This window comes from Globicephala melas, chromosome 3, assembly GCF_963455315.2.
Source record: "Globicephala melas chromosome 3, mGloMel1.2, whole genome shotgun sequence".
Lineage (NCBI taxonomy): Eukaryota > Metazoa > Chordata > Mammalia > Artiodactyla > Delphinidae > Globicephala > Globicephala melas.
The window spans coordinates 34,380,992-34,395,167 of NC_083316.1; the positions used below are offsets into that span (position 1 = coordinate 34,380,992).

Sequence of the window (14,176 nt, forward strand, 5' to 3'; positions counted from 1 at the left end):
CACTGACAGGTACCAGCCAAGCATGTAGTACCTAAGGAAGAAATGTATGAAATACATGCATGATTTATCAAGTAAGTTTTATTAAATTACCTTCTCCAGGATGGGTAGCTGCAATATTTCTTCTCCTTATAAATATATTTCATTTTAACACATAGAGCTGTTCTTAAAAAGTTATGTGAGAAGTAAAGTCTATCTCTTCATTTTCTCAGACACATTTCGACTTTACATTTGATTAACTTCAAATGGACTGAGCTGTCCTCTCGACCCCCATTAGGTAGGCGATTGGTGATTCATAAACAATCGCTTACATTAAAGGGCGATTATTTATATTACAGTATTATTCTCTTAGTTTTAAAAAGGGATTTGGAGATTTCTTAAGTGGATACTCCCCTGATGTTCTTATCTGCTTTGTAAGCAGAGTTTTATGCACTAAGTTTTTCTTCAAATACAGAGAACACCTATTTTGTGACTATAAATCTGGTGGTGTCAAAAGCTCGACATTCTAATATCTCCAAGGGATGGAACAATCAGGCAAAGAAGTTAATCAAAGAGAAAGTCATAAGCCATAGATGGGTTTAAAAATAAGGAAGTACCGTTTCTCTGAGTGTGGCTCGCATTTTTTAGTTAATTAAGTTTGGCCACAGCTGATACGTAACCCAAGAACAGAGGATTGCAAGGGACTTGACAGAAAGTAGCTTCGAGTTGAAGCTCAACCTGCTGTTTCCAGCAGCTCCTGGGGTTTCCTCCCCCTTCTGACTCCTGAGCCAGACCCTGGCCCATGAGCCACAGCCTGTTCCTGCTGCCACCTGCTCTCAGCGGAGGCACCCTTCCTTCCACTCCTGTTCTCTGCTAAGGTCAACTCCAAAAATGATCACAAATTAATGGTTCATGTCGCATAAACACCCATTAATCAAGCTCAGGATATAGGACAAGTGGCTGGATTTGTTCACAGAAACACTTACTGCGAAATCGCACCCAGTGCTCTTTTTTATGTCATCCACTGTCAGGCCTTCCCAGAGTTCAATCAGAGTCAGGCCTTTCTTGTTGTCCACGTCAAATACAGCCTGTAGAAGTCAAGAAAATGACAACGACAATTTCTATTACGGTAATTATTTATAGCACAAAACAGAAATAACCTCTCAAGTTCTTTAAGGAGAGAAAAGACTCAGGATAAAAGACTGAAAATCAGCAATGAAAAAATGTAAACCGTAACTGCTATATTTTGGTGAGAATAAATGCCAACTCCCTAACTGGCAGTTAGGGAGCTCTGCTGATGCCAGAAAATAAATGAGTGTTGACTATTGATGGCATTTGCTACTATAATAACCAGGTTTTTTTGTTTGTTTGTTTGTTTTTTTGCTGTACGCGGGCCTCTCACTGCTGTGGCCTCTCCTGCTGCAGAGCACAGGCTCCGGACGCGCAGGCTTAGCAGCCATGGCTCACGGGCCCAGCCGCTCCGCGGCATGTGGGATCTTCCCGGACCGGGGCACGAACCCGTGTCCCCTGCATCAGCAGGTGGACTCTCAACCACTGCGCCACCAGGGAAGCCCCAAATCAGGTTTTTTTTAAACTTTCTTTTTGTTAGATCTAACACTCTGGGTCAATTTGATGATGAATAATGATTTGAAGAAAGAAAAGAATGAAGAAAAGCAGGGAAGGAGGAGGTATTTGGAAGGGGAAAGCACAGGGATGATGGGGGAAAGCTGATCAATGCTTCTGGGTAAACTACAGGAAACAAAAGAAGGTGCTCTGAAGTAGCTAGGAGTAATTATAAAGGGATGGCTGGCCCTGAAAGACCACCCCCATCCCCAGGTAAATAGTAAAGCTTTCCCTTTAAGTCCTATGAAAACACATAGATCCAAAAGTAGAGCATGAGAATCTCCCTCTGGTATGGAAATCAAATGAAGATGCTTATGTTTAGGACAGCATGAGAAGGCTCACCTCACCCTAAATATTGCATGACAACATTCTGGTTGGTAACACTAGGTGATGGTAGTGCCAACTGGTATAGCTTGACCCAAGCAACCTGTCATGTCTGATATAGAATGCACATGGTCACACTCAGTAATATGACAACTTGAGTGGAAGGGACCAACAAAATCATGTAATATAACCTCCCACCCAAGAATTCTTTAAAACATTCTTCTGAGATGGTCGCTGGGGCTCTGTTTAGAAACTTCCAGTGGTGGGAGGCTCCCTGTCTCAAGGCAGATTGCCTGTTGATAGGAAGCTCTAACTGCAAGAGCCATAACTGCTTCCCTATGACTTTCACTCACGGGCTCTACAGTAAGTTGTCCTCCCATGCAACAGGCACTGTTCCCTCTTTCAGTTGTCATGGTGAGTCTTCCTCAGACTTAAATATTATTCTTTCCAGATTACTCCTCTCCTCTGGGTTGACCTTAAATTCAACTATTATTTTCAGGCTTAGAATCTTTATTTTCAGCTAGCTTGGAAGTCAAACCCTAAACTGTCATTTTTAAACACACTCCTGGTTAGGAGGCTATTAAGAAGACATAGCAGTGTGTACTCCAATATAAAATTTTTAAAAATGTTTAAATAAAAATAAAAAAGAAGACACAGCAACATGCAGAGCAAAGAACCCTGGCTTTCAAGGTGGACTGGAATTCCAGCTCTGCCAACACTAGCTATGCAGTCTTTGGTGAACCTGTCTTCACATGTGTAGATGGATATCAAACAAACCTACTTCCCAAGATTTTTATACAGGACAAATATAATAACAAACCTACTCTGAGCAGCTGGCCTCATGCCTGGGACATACAGCAAGGGCACCATAGAGGCATATGATTTTCCTTAACAGCTTAACTTACTGTCACTTGTGCGTGAACCCAAATCAAAGCCCCCAAATGCTTATTTGTATCCAGTTAATTGATATTTCTCCTCAGGAGGAAAACATCAAGGGGACCAGTGATACTTGCCTTCTCTGTTTGTTTGATGAATTCATAGACAACCTGGTTGATTTTACTGGAAAAGATTATTTAAATTTAGGAGGAAATATTTCAGCAAACTTCTTTTTTGTTTGCACATTTTTATGTTCCTAAAGAAACGTTTTTTAGCAGAAATGTATTTTGAGGGGGAAAAAAATGATCATCTAGGAATGTCCATATGCTTCAGTACGTTATTCAATTCCCAAACGACAATTACAAATTTTTTGTGGTACGCGGGCCTCTCACTGTTGTGGCCTCTCCCGTTGCGGAGCACAGGCTCCGGACGCACAGGCTCAGCGGCCATGGCTCACGGGCCTAGCCGCTCCGCGGCATGTGGGATCTTCCCGGACAGGGGCACGAACCCGTGTCCCCTGTATCAGCTGGCGGACTCTCAACCACTGCGCCACCAGGGAAGCCCACAATTTGTTTTTTTAATTGGACACTTTTCCTTTGCAGAAAGTGTGTCTGGAGCATCATTCATACTGATTTTCTTTCCCCTGTATTATGAACAACTACAAATTTATCAAAATGGAACAAATAAGAGAAAAAGAGCCTTTGGGGTGTATTATTAAGAACAGGCAGGAAGAGGATTTGGGGAGAAGACAACTTTGGTATCATGAATATAAGACTTCAGTGATTGAGAAGGTAAAGTCTTTGGCAAATGATTTATTGCTTTTAAAAACCTTTAATGAACACCTTTATCAATCCCTAATTAGCTCTCAAGGTCAAGGTCCCTAATTTCCTCTCAAGGAAAACGAAGCATCTATGATTTTTAAAAATGGGAAATTTACTTTTGAAATATTTAGGAAGATTTCCATTTAGTGGTATAAAGTGTAAACAAAAACTTGATAAAAATGGACACTAAAACCTAAAAGCTACAATCAATTGTTCAACTGCCAAGAATAATATTTCGACTACTCTGTTTCACAGATGATACTTTTATTATTTTTTCACCACCATAACAGGCTGCATTACGGACAAAGCAGTCAGTCACAGCCCAAGTGCTGGTGAGGAAGGCCTCTTTCATCACATCATTCTAGCAACACGAAACCAAGAAATCAGGGTCATAACATCTCCAAAGCCTCTTTCAAATGGCAGGCAACTAATGGAATTTCCCTTAAGAGCTGAAAATGGAATTCTAGTCCCATATCACTCTGGCAGAGTGTCCAGAGTCAATGCCCTTAATGGCACTGCAAAATTTATTAAACACCTACCGGATACGGCACAGGGGTAAACGCACCACTCCCTTCCCTGGGGCACTCGAAGTTCCATATGTAGCTGCCTTTCACTTTACTCCTTTTTGCTACACAACACCATCTGCCGTTAAGCCTCCAATTATCCCCGTCTGCTAATGAGTTCACACATCCGTTCCAGTGATGACTTCTCTGAGCCCCAGGTGCCCGCGGATGTTCCGGATGTTAACTTACTCCGGAATATCAACTTGAGTATGTTCAAATGGCACCTATTCTTTTCCTGCCTCCCCTTGCTCCTCCCTTTCTCTTCCTACAGACCCAGTCTTCATTAAGGATACAACAGATCGACCACGCCTCTAGCCAGAAAATTCAGGAATTACCTCTGCCTTAGCAACCACGTCCCATTCATCATCGAGTTAGGTTGAGTCCATCGCCTAAAGCTCTTTGAAATCTCTCTTTCTGTCTTGTGGTTAAGGACCTTGATATTTCTGGCCAAGATAACTGAAGGAGTCTCATCTCTTCTCCCCCTACTCTACGTAAAAGCCACAGGGCTCTTTGTAAAATGCAAATCTAATCAATGGTGTTCCCAACTATTAAAAATCACTGAAGGGCTCCCAAGTGCCTTCCAGATAAAACCCAAATTTCTTAACAAGACATTCACACTCCTTTATAATTTGGTCCCTTACTGGCTTTTCACCTTCAGCCTTCAGAATCTCTGGCCATGCCCTCACTCCACATTATCCCACTCACAGGTCCTTGAGTAAACTGTTTTCTTAATTCCTCGAGGACCCTGCCAATGTTTCTTCCCTTTGCCTAGAAGGGCCTCTTTGGTCTTATTCTCACTTATAAAACTACTTATCTTTCAAGACTCCTCACTCAATCTATTAATTTTCTCATTGAGAAAAGTACAGTATTTATTCAACAGGCTTTCACTGTGTATGGGTCAAGCATTATCCTAAGTGTTGGACAAATAGTGATGAGTGAGACAGGCAGAGAGCTCAAAGGTTATTTCAATACAGTGATCAGTGCTGAGTTAGGGTAAGTACTAAGACTCACGGAAGCACCCAGAAGACTTGGGGAGGGATAGGGAAGACTTGCCAGCGAAGAAATTATATAGCTGAGACATAAAAGATGAACAGGAATTAGCCAGACGGTTGGGGTGGGGAGAACATGCCAGGGAGAGAGACAGGATGTGCCAAGTCCCAGAGGAGCATGGCGGGGACGAGGGCAGGGGATGCAACATAGTGCACAACATTCAGCATGGCTGAAGTAGGGAGAATGTTAAGGCGAAATGAGAGAAGCTGAGACTGGAGGAGAAAAGATCCAGACTGGGAAAAAGTTAATATTTAACACCACTCTCCCCAGGCTGTTAAGCAGCCTTCCTCTATGTTCTCAGCTCAGCATTTGGCATGTCTCTCTCTCATGGACTTTATCAGTGTACCTCTAATACAGGCTGGTACTGTTGCTGTCTACTCTCCTTGAATGTGCTCCTTCGGGGCAAAGACCTTGTCCTCCTTTCTGTATCCACTGTTGGCAACAGTCGGCTTCAGAGAAGGAGCTTAAAAATGCTTATTAAATGGATAAATGTATGAAACAACAATGTGGATAGAAAGGGTAGAAGATTTTTTTAAATGGCAGTAAAGTTAAGTAATGTATGAGTAATGTCAAGTAATGTATGAATAATGTCATGAGAAAATGTAGGTATTAGATGGTAAATGCCAAAATGAAAGGTGGACCACTCTGAAGATGAAGTTGTGAGTGCTAAGCTCTCTGAAGCCTCTTCATGATGAAGATGGAAATTGCATTAGACTTAAGGGATGGATAGGATTTGGACAGGTAGAGTTGAGTGGGAGTTGTTGCACGTAGAAGCACTAAACTGGTAAGAACAAGGTCAGGGCATACATGGAGTGGGGATGTAGGGAAAGGGCTTACCCGGGGGAAGAGGAAGATCAGGGGTAAAATGTTGCTGGAATTATCCTTAGAAGCTGCACCACCTTACTTTATTAAAGAAAACAGGATCAAGGACTGTCTTGTCTTTGATTTCAAAGTAATGGATTCTTTTCAACAAGTCCTGTCCATGGTTTTGGAGGGGTTTATGAAATGATAAGACTCAAGGAATAAATGGTGAGATAAAATATTCTGCACTTTTATCCACTTTTTCTTCTCCACATGTCATCTTTATGGATTCCACATAAACAACCCTAGAGGAAGGCACCATTTAGGACAGAACTCTCCTTAAAATGTGGCTTCTGAAAAGTATTATGAGCCTTCTAACCTACTTCAAAAGGCTGCTTTAGGGTGCTTCATACCATACCTGAATGAGGGTTCTAAACCAGATTAATGCCAAAAGGAACAGCATCATTAAGAGAAAACAAAGGAACAAACGCTGATCTAGAGAATTCTGTTTTGTGGTTCAGTATCATCAAGATACTGAATCAAGAAAATGACACCCTTCTAGCTCATTTATGAGAACTATGTCATTCCAACATCTTAGGTTCAAATCTGGGTCAGAAAGGTGACTGTAGCAACCACCAGTGATGTTTCTCTCTGATCTGAGCAGTTTCAGTTGTACCACTAACCAATATTTTCTATTTAGGAAGATAAAATCTAGAGGTGCACTAAAATGGCTGGTGCGTTCTAAAGTCTGCCTTCTAAAAGAGGGCTGAAAGCATGCAAGAACAAAAGAATAGATTTCTTGGTTCACTGTGGGGCCTGTATTGCAATTTGCACCTAAATGATTAAAACCTAATTTTTACTGAGTTTCCTAAAATGAGATCCAACAATTTGTACTTGTGATTTGGGAGAGCAAAGAAGAAAGGTAGTCTTAACTTTGTATATATCATCCATTTTAATAGCCCAAGTATAAAGGATCAGTACAACTTTTATTATATTACACTGTCAAAGTTACCAAGGACAGTATTTCAATTCTGTGTATGTATATGCATATTTCCAGAGAATTTCACATTAAGAATTCTCCATCTAGAAACATTAAATTGATGAATCTTCCTATTAGGTCTACCCACGGATTAAATTAATCTATGACTACCAATATAACACACTTTTAGAAGGTAACAAAAAAGTTCTAAAATGCTTATTAAAAAAAAAAAAGGTGGTAGACATTTAGAGGAAATAAACGAGAAAGGCACTTTACCTTTTCAGTAATGATGCGGTTGACACATTGTTTTCCTGTCAGTGGTAATGTACATTTCTCCATGATTTTATGTGCATTGCCCTGTTTGAAAAAAGAAACATTAAAAAGAGTAATTACGAACCAATTCTTATTTAGAATTGGTATAACACAGGACCAACAGGAACTGTCAGATAAATCGTCTCCTAAGTAGTCTGTTTGAAATCTTTGCCCAGTCATGCTTTTACTTTCTTTCTGGAGGCAGCTTGTGTCCCTAAGATAATTTAGGGAGAGTGCCAAATGAATAGCCAAAGGCATAACTGATTTAGTTGGGAAACATCCTGCCGCAGATCTGACCCCTCAAGCCTCAGCCCTTAGATCATATGATGGAGAAATTTCACTTCTAGCATCCTGCTAATTTTTCTCTTCCAGGGAATGGTCTCCTTGACAAACGACCTATTATTTACCAAGGGTAGGAAGCATACACAGAATGCAAATGCATAATATACCTTTTTTTTTTTTCATAATATACCTTTTTAAAAAAGTTTTAATTTTATTTGTTAAAAACATAACATATTCACAGAAAACAGCAGTTCTTGCCTCCCTTCTGTATGCTTAGACCTGCTCTGAACAGAAATCAAAATTCAATTTTTTTAGCATTTACTTATGTACTATTTTACATTTTCTTCCTACCTCTGCATTTAAAATTTTTTTAATTTTATAATAAATTTTACTTTATTTTCCATTATGGTTTATTACTGTATATTGAAATATAGTTCCCTGTGCTATACAATAGGACCTTGTTGTTTATCCACCCTATATGTAATAGTTTGCATCTGCTAGTCCCAAACTCCCAATCCAACCCTCCCCTGCCCAGCCCCCTTGGCAACCACAAGTCTGTTCTCTATGGCTGTGAGTCTGCTTCTGTTTTATAGATAAGTTCATTTATGTCATACTTTAGATTCCATATATAAGTGATATCATATGGTATTTGTCTTTCTCTTTTGACTTACTTCACTTAGTATCGTAATCTCTAGGTCCATCCATGTAGCTACAAATGGCATTATTTCATTCTTCTTTTTATGGCTGAGTAATATTCCTGTGTGTGTGTGTGTGTGTGTGTGTGTGTGTGTGTATACCCCACACCTTCCTTATCCATTCATACACACCCACACCCACATCATCTTTATCGATTCATCTGTTGATGGACATATAGGTTGCTTCCATGTCTTGGCTGTTGTAAACAGTGCTGCTATGAACATAGGTGTGCATGTATCTTTCGAATTAGTTTTGTCTGGATATACGCCCAGGAGTGGGACTGCTGAATCATATGGCAACTCTACTTTTAGTTTTTTGAGGAACCTTCATACTGTTCTCCATAGTGGCTGCACCAATTTACACCAACAGTGTAGGAGGGTTCCCTTTTCTCCACACCATCTCCAGCATTTGATGGCCATTCTGATTAGTGTGAGGTGATACCTCATTGCAGTTTTGATTTGCATTCCTCTAATAATTAGCAACGTTGAGCATCTTTTCATGTCCCTATTGGCCATCTGAATGTCTTCCTTGGAAAAATGTCTGTTTAGGTCTTCCGCCCATTTTTTGACTGGGTTGTTTGTCTTTTTGTTATTGAGTTGTATGAGCTGTTTGTATATTTTGGAAATTAAACTCTTGTTGGTCTTATTGTTTGTAAATATTTTCTCCCAGCCTGAAGATTGTCTTTTCATTCTGTTTAAGGTTTCCTTTGCTGTACAAAAGCTTATAAGTTTGATCAGGTCCCATTTGTTTATTTTTGCTTTATTTCTATTGCCTTGGGAGACTGACCTAAGAAAATGTTGCTAGGATTTATGTTCTCTTCTAGGAGTTTTATGCTGTCGTGTCATATATTTAAGTCTTTAAGCCACTGTGAGTTTATTTTTGCGTGTGGTATGAGGGTGTGTTCTAACTTCATTCATTTACATGCGGCTGTCTAACCTTTCCAATATCACTTGCTAAAGAGACGGTCTTTTCTCCATTGTATATTCTTGTCTCCCTTGTCAAAGATTAATTGACCACAGGTGTGTGGGTTTATTTCTGGGCTCTGTATTCTGTTCTATTGAGCCTCTGCATTTTTTAATACTATGTTGACCAGACTATTTATTTCCTAATTAATCAGCTTTAGATATTATCTACTAACTTCTTATTGGGGTGTATGAAGACTTTCTTACAAACCCCCATCCTTCATTATGTTCAGTTCTCCCAGCATAGCTATATCACAATTTGTAGGTAACTCAATAGTCAGAATTTACACCTGCTGACAAAACGGCTATGTAAAATGGCTCATTGCTGGGCCAGGCAGTGTAGAAAACCATGATTATATTCACTTTCTCATATAGTGATTTGCTTTTCCTGGAATTTGTCTGAGCCTCAGTTTGCTCATTGGTAAAATGTGTGCATTGGTCTATAGTCACATTTTTTCAAAGTTTCCTTTAGCCACGGTACACTTTTTTCAAACATAAAAGAGGGACTGAGAGTGGAAAGCAGGCTTTCACCCATTAACCCCCTTCCCCCACCCCCTACCACCCCCCAGTATAGAGGTGGCCTCTGGGTCACATCTATGGAGCACAGTGGAAACATTAGCTCTGATGATTTGATCTTCAGATCATTTTCTTCTGATTATGATTCAGCTCCTTTCTAAGTATCAAGCACCAGGAGCCTAAATTAATATTTCCCTTGAGGCTGAAGGCTAATTTATCACATTTTAGATCTTCTATTTAAAAATGGTAAAAATGCTTCTATTGCTTCCTTCTGGGATATGAAAGCACCACACGTGATGTCATCATCATCTTTAGCCATCTCAATGTTTTACCTTCTGAAATATGCACCACTACCTGGTTTACCTCTCTCTCAAAACTGCTGCCGTACCAAGTACGATCAGAGGCAAGAGATTTCAAATAACTGGGCTTAATTAAGATTTTACTGCTTGTAATGATCTGTCAACTCACCAACATACTAGTCATTAAGAGGTTTTAGTATACTTAACCCAGTGTATGGCATAAAAGATACTCAACGTTTTTTGAATGAATGAATGGGAAGAAAAAGGGAAGTCTATTGGGAATCTTGGGTGGATTTCAAAAGAAGACAAACTCTATTACTTTAATTTAGTCAAAAGTAGTGCTAAATACACATAGAGTAGATAGATGTTACACCTTTAACAACAAGTTATATGCTTCTGGGTCTTAATTTGTAAGACAATTTATAGCTGTAGAAATGAAACCTCATTTTTGCTTCATTTTTAATGATCCATTTTCATTCCCAGATTTCAAAGAAAGCTTGCACGTGTCACAGAAGCTTAACTAAAGAGCTGAAATTAACGATGAACATTCGAACTTCAATAGTTGTCAGGACTCCTTACACTTAATATAACTCAAATAAGACATGTCACAATGAATTCCAGGTTTGCCTGCGAACAAAGTGAACAATCTGTGGGCCTCCAAAGAACATTTGCTGCAGGGAGCTCTTACTTTGTTCTCATTATTTGAGCAAGATCTACACCTGGTGTGAAAGCAGCCACCTGGATTTCAATGAACAACCAACGCTGGTTTAGGATCAAGCGTGTATTTCAACTGACGGAATTAACTGTGCCCTACCAACAGAGACCTTTTAGAGACGCTTTTCCATGTAAACAGTATAGCTCAGTGGTTCAGAGTGGAGCCAAAGGACCTGAGTGCAAAGCCTAACTCTACTCCACACTAGCTGGGCAAGGTTCCTGTGTCTGTGCTTATCCATCGCTTTACCTCAGGGGTTATTGTAAGTGTCCAGTACTTAGCAGGTGCTCAATAAGTTTGTGCTGTTTTTATAACCTATATTTAACATTCCAACAATCTACCAGGAGAATTCTTCAGGAGCTCTTAAGTTCCTAAACGAAGTTGGACATAGAATTACACAGAAAATGGCCTAAACAGAATTCCTGAAAGCCACAAAACTAATGAAACGGCAACACGTACTTGGGGGCAAACCATATGGCTGGCACCAAGAGTATTCTTGCAGTGAGAACAGTGTAGCTAGATGACTCCATTCACTCTGAGCTTCAAGACATAACACAGATCAAAGATAAAGAGAAAATGGGAAGCAAAGAGAGATTAAAGAACATCACAATTCCAGTATCCAACAATAGGTTAGCTATGAAGCCAAAATATGACTAACGCCCACTTGAGCATTCTATTCTAACCACGCCAGGCTGAGCCTTACCAAGTTCTATGATTCACAAAGGAGGAACAATCACTGCGTTTTTAGCATTTAAAAATAAATCCTGAAAAAGAGATGCAGTGTAGTGCGGTAGCAAAGAACACTATATTAGGAGTCCAAAGACCCGGTTTTGAATCTTAACTCTGCCACTTAATAGTCACTTGGTCCCTTAAATTCTTTGTGCTGTAGTTTTCTGTTCGATTGCCTTGTCTTCCTCACCTGATCACGGTAGGAAGAAATGTTCTGCAAGTGCAGTAAAGTAGGAGCGGTTGAATCTACATTCCAATATTTTGGGTGAGTGGGGTCTTGTTCATCCTCATCATTCTGCTTCTTTCTTTCTCCACGAAGAAAGGTCAGAAAAGGCAGAGGAACGGACACCAAGTGTAGCATTAAAAATTCTCTGACTGGACCCGAGGGGCTCCTGATTTTGATATTTCCTTATTTCCTAATTTCATCATAACCTTGGTGAATAGCTAAATCTCTTTCCTCCACCTGCTTCTCCAGCTTCTCTTTTCCCCACTGCATCACTTACAGGCCTCCTGCAAAATCTAGGAATCCACCGTTTTTATGTTGTATGACCGAAAGCGTTAATACTTTCTATTACTTGCTTCATGGTGATCTCTTTTTAATTCATTAGATATCTGTGTGCAATTTATTACTAAATTCTTCAGTAATAAACGACTCTGGTTAAACGATAATAAATTCCCTTGTTATCATTACAATAAGCTTTGTGTTATCAAAATAAACTTAATCCCAAATAACAAGCTCTCTTTTTTACAACATGATGATTTTTACATTTCATGTCAACATTTCTTTCACCTGAGGCAATGGAGCATTCATGTAAGATTTTGCCTTACATAAAACCCCATTTTATGCCCACCGTTTTTGTTAAGTATTTCTTCAATGTGGCTGCAATATATTTCTTCTTTGGGAAAGCCCTAGTGATCAAGTACAAAGAAGGCAAAGTCTAGAAGTTGGTTGATCCTTAAGGGACCGAGTCTTTACGGGTGTATTCACGCCATCTGAAACACACACCACCCTGTACTCCTTCATCCCACGTTCGAATGGCAACACCCTCCCTATTCTTCACGACTTAGCTCAGGTGTCAGCTACCCTGGAGAAACCATCTCCAACATCCCCTATCCAGTGCCGCCACTCCAGTGTCCCAGGGACGTTCCTAGTCTGGTGCACCTCGTAGGTGCTCCTGTGTCTCCTCTACTCTCCACACATGTTGTAATTGTTGCCCTCTCTTTCCCCACCACTGGACTCTGAAACAATTTATCTTTGTATCTTCCGCAATGAGTAGAGTACTAGACAAACCACAGCGATCAATAAATGCTGTCTGACTATTATAATTCCGATCCAAGGAACTCCAACAGCATAGGAGCTGTAAAATACCATGTGACTGAGTGGCTATGGACCACTGGAGGCTGCTTTTAGTCCTAAGAAATGTACTTGTACATTCCCAGCATCTCTGAGCTCACTAGGAGAAGTGCAGCTAGCAGAGGTGTGCAAAGGGGCTTACGAAACTTGGGGAGGCAGATAAAGGCATGAGCAAAGGGAGTAGCAAAGACACCTTAAGACTGCAGTATGGGGAGTTCCCTGGTGGTCCAGTGGTTAGGACTTGGCGCTTTCACTGCCGTGGTTCAGATTCAATCCCTGGTCAGGGAACTAATATCCCTCAAGCCATGCAGCGCAGTCCAACAAAAAGAAAAGACTGCAGTATGAAACATACAAATGTATAAGTAAAGAGAGAAACTGAGTGAATTATATAATACTTATTCTACCTCTTCTGCTTGCTCTCTCCTACAGCTGCAAGGCTTGCATTAATCTGTTGAAAAGCGGGGCTACAAAGGCTGACCTTGGCAAGGGAATACTCCATACTTTGTCTGGTGGCACAATGAAAGCAAGGACAGGTCTCTCTTAGGGCTTGCCAAAGTGTCATGGAGGGAGCTGGAGTGCTACCGCCCTTGCCCCTTCCTTCTATACACACACACGAACACACACAAAACAGATGATATAAAAATTGGGGAACGCTGTATTACAAGACCCATGACTGTCACATCACTACGATGATTGATGTGGTGCCCAGAAAAGAAAAATGGGATTTGCTAAAGAAAGAAATTCAAGGTACACAGAATAAAAGGACAAGATGATGATGATATTACTCACACTGAGTTTATCCTCATGGGATATTTTTGGCCTTTACACAGCACCTATTTGGTAGGGATCCCAGCAACCCATATAGGACTTCAGTGGAAAGGCTCGGCTAGCTCTGAAGCAGAGAACGGTTGCTGCTACAAATGGCTTTTATATGTGGATAACAGTCTGTGGTTACACAGGCACATCCCCAGGGGAAGCCTAGCCAAATGAGACAATAGATACAGCGAGCCATTTCCCTGAAAATAGTCTGCAGGGCTTTGAGATCTTAGAATAGAAGGCCATTTTTCTTCAATATAATACAAAAATCTTTATCATGGCCTTTTATTTTCTCTCTAAAGACTGCATCCTATGGTCTCTAGACTAAGGATGGCAGAGCCTAGGACTGAGCAGGAATTATTTTCTCTTTCCATCCATGAATTGCTGTGATACCTTAGAAAGCTGCTCTCAGTGTCAGCTTTCCTATCAAGAACTACGGATGCTCAAGGTCACAGAATGTAAAGTTATTTGCTTAATTAAATTCT

At 40.4% G+C, this 14,176-nt stretch overlaps 1 protein-coding gene across 1 annotated transcript in view; it reads right to left on the reverse strand.

Moving 5' to 3' along the window:
* OXCT1 (3-oxoacid CoA-transferase 1) overlaps positions 1 to 14,176 on the reverse strand; it is a 147,072-nt gene that overhangs the window by 9,622 nt on the left and 123,274 nt on the right. Inside the window, exons 15-16 of the mRNA XM_030882026.2 lie at positions 7,290 to 7,370; positions 963 to 1,064 (exon numbers count right to left, since the gene is read on the reverse strand). Of these exons, the coding sequence (XP_030737886.1) occupies positions 963 to 1,064; positions 7,290 to 7,370 (183 nt within the window). The remainder of the gene's footprint in view (positions 1 to 962; positions 1,065 to 7,289; positions 7,371 to 14,176) is intronic.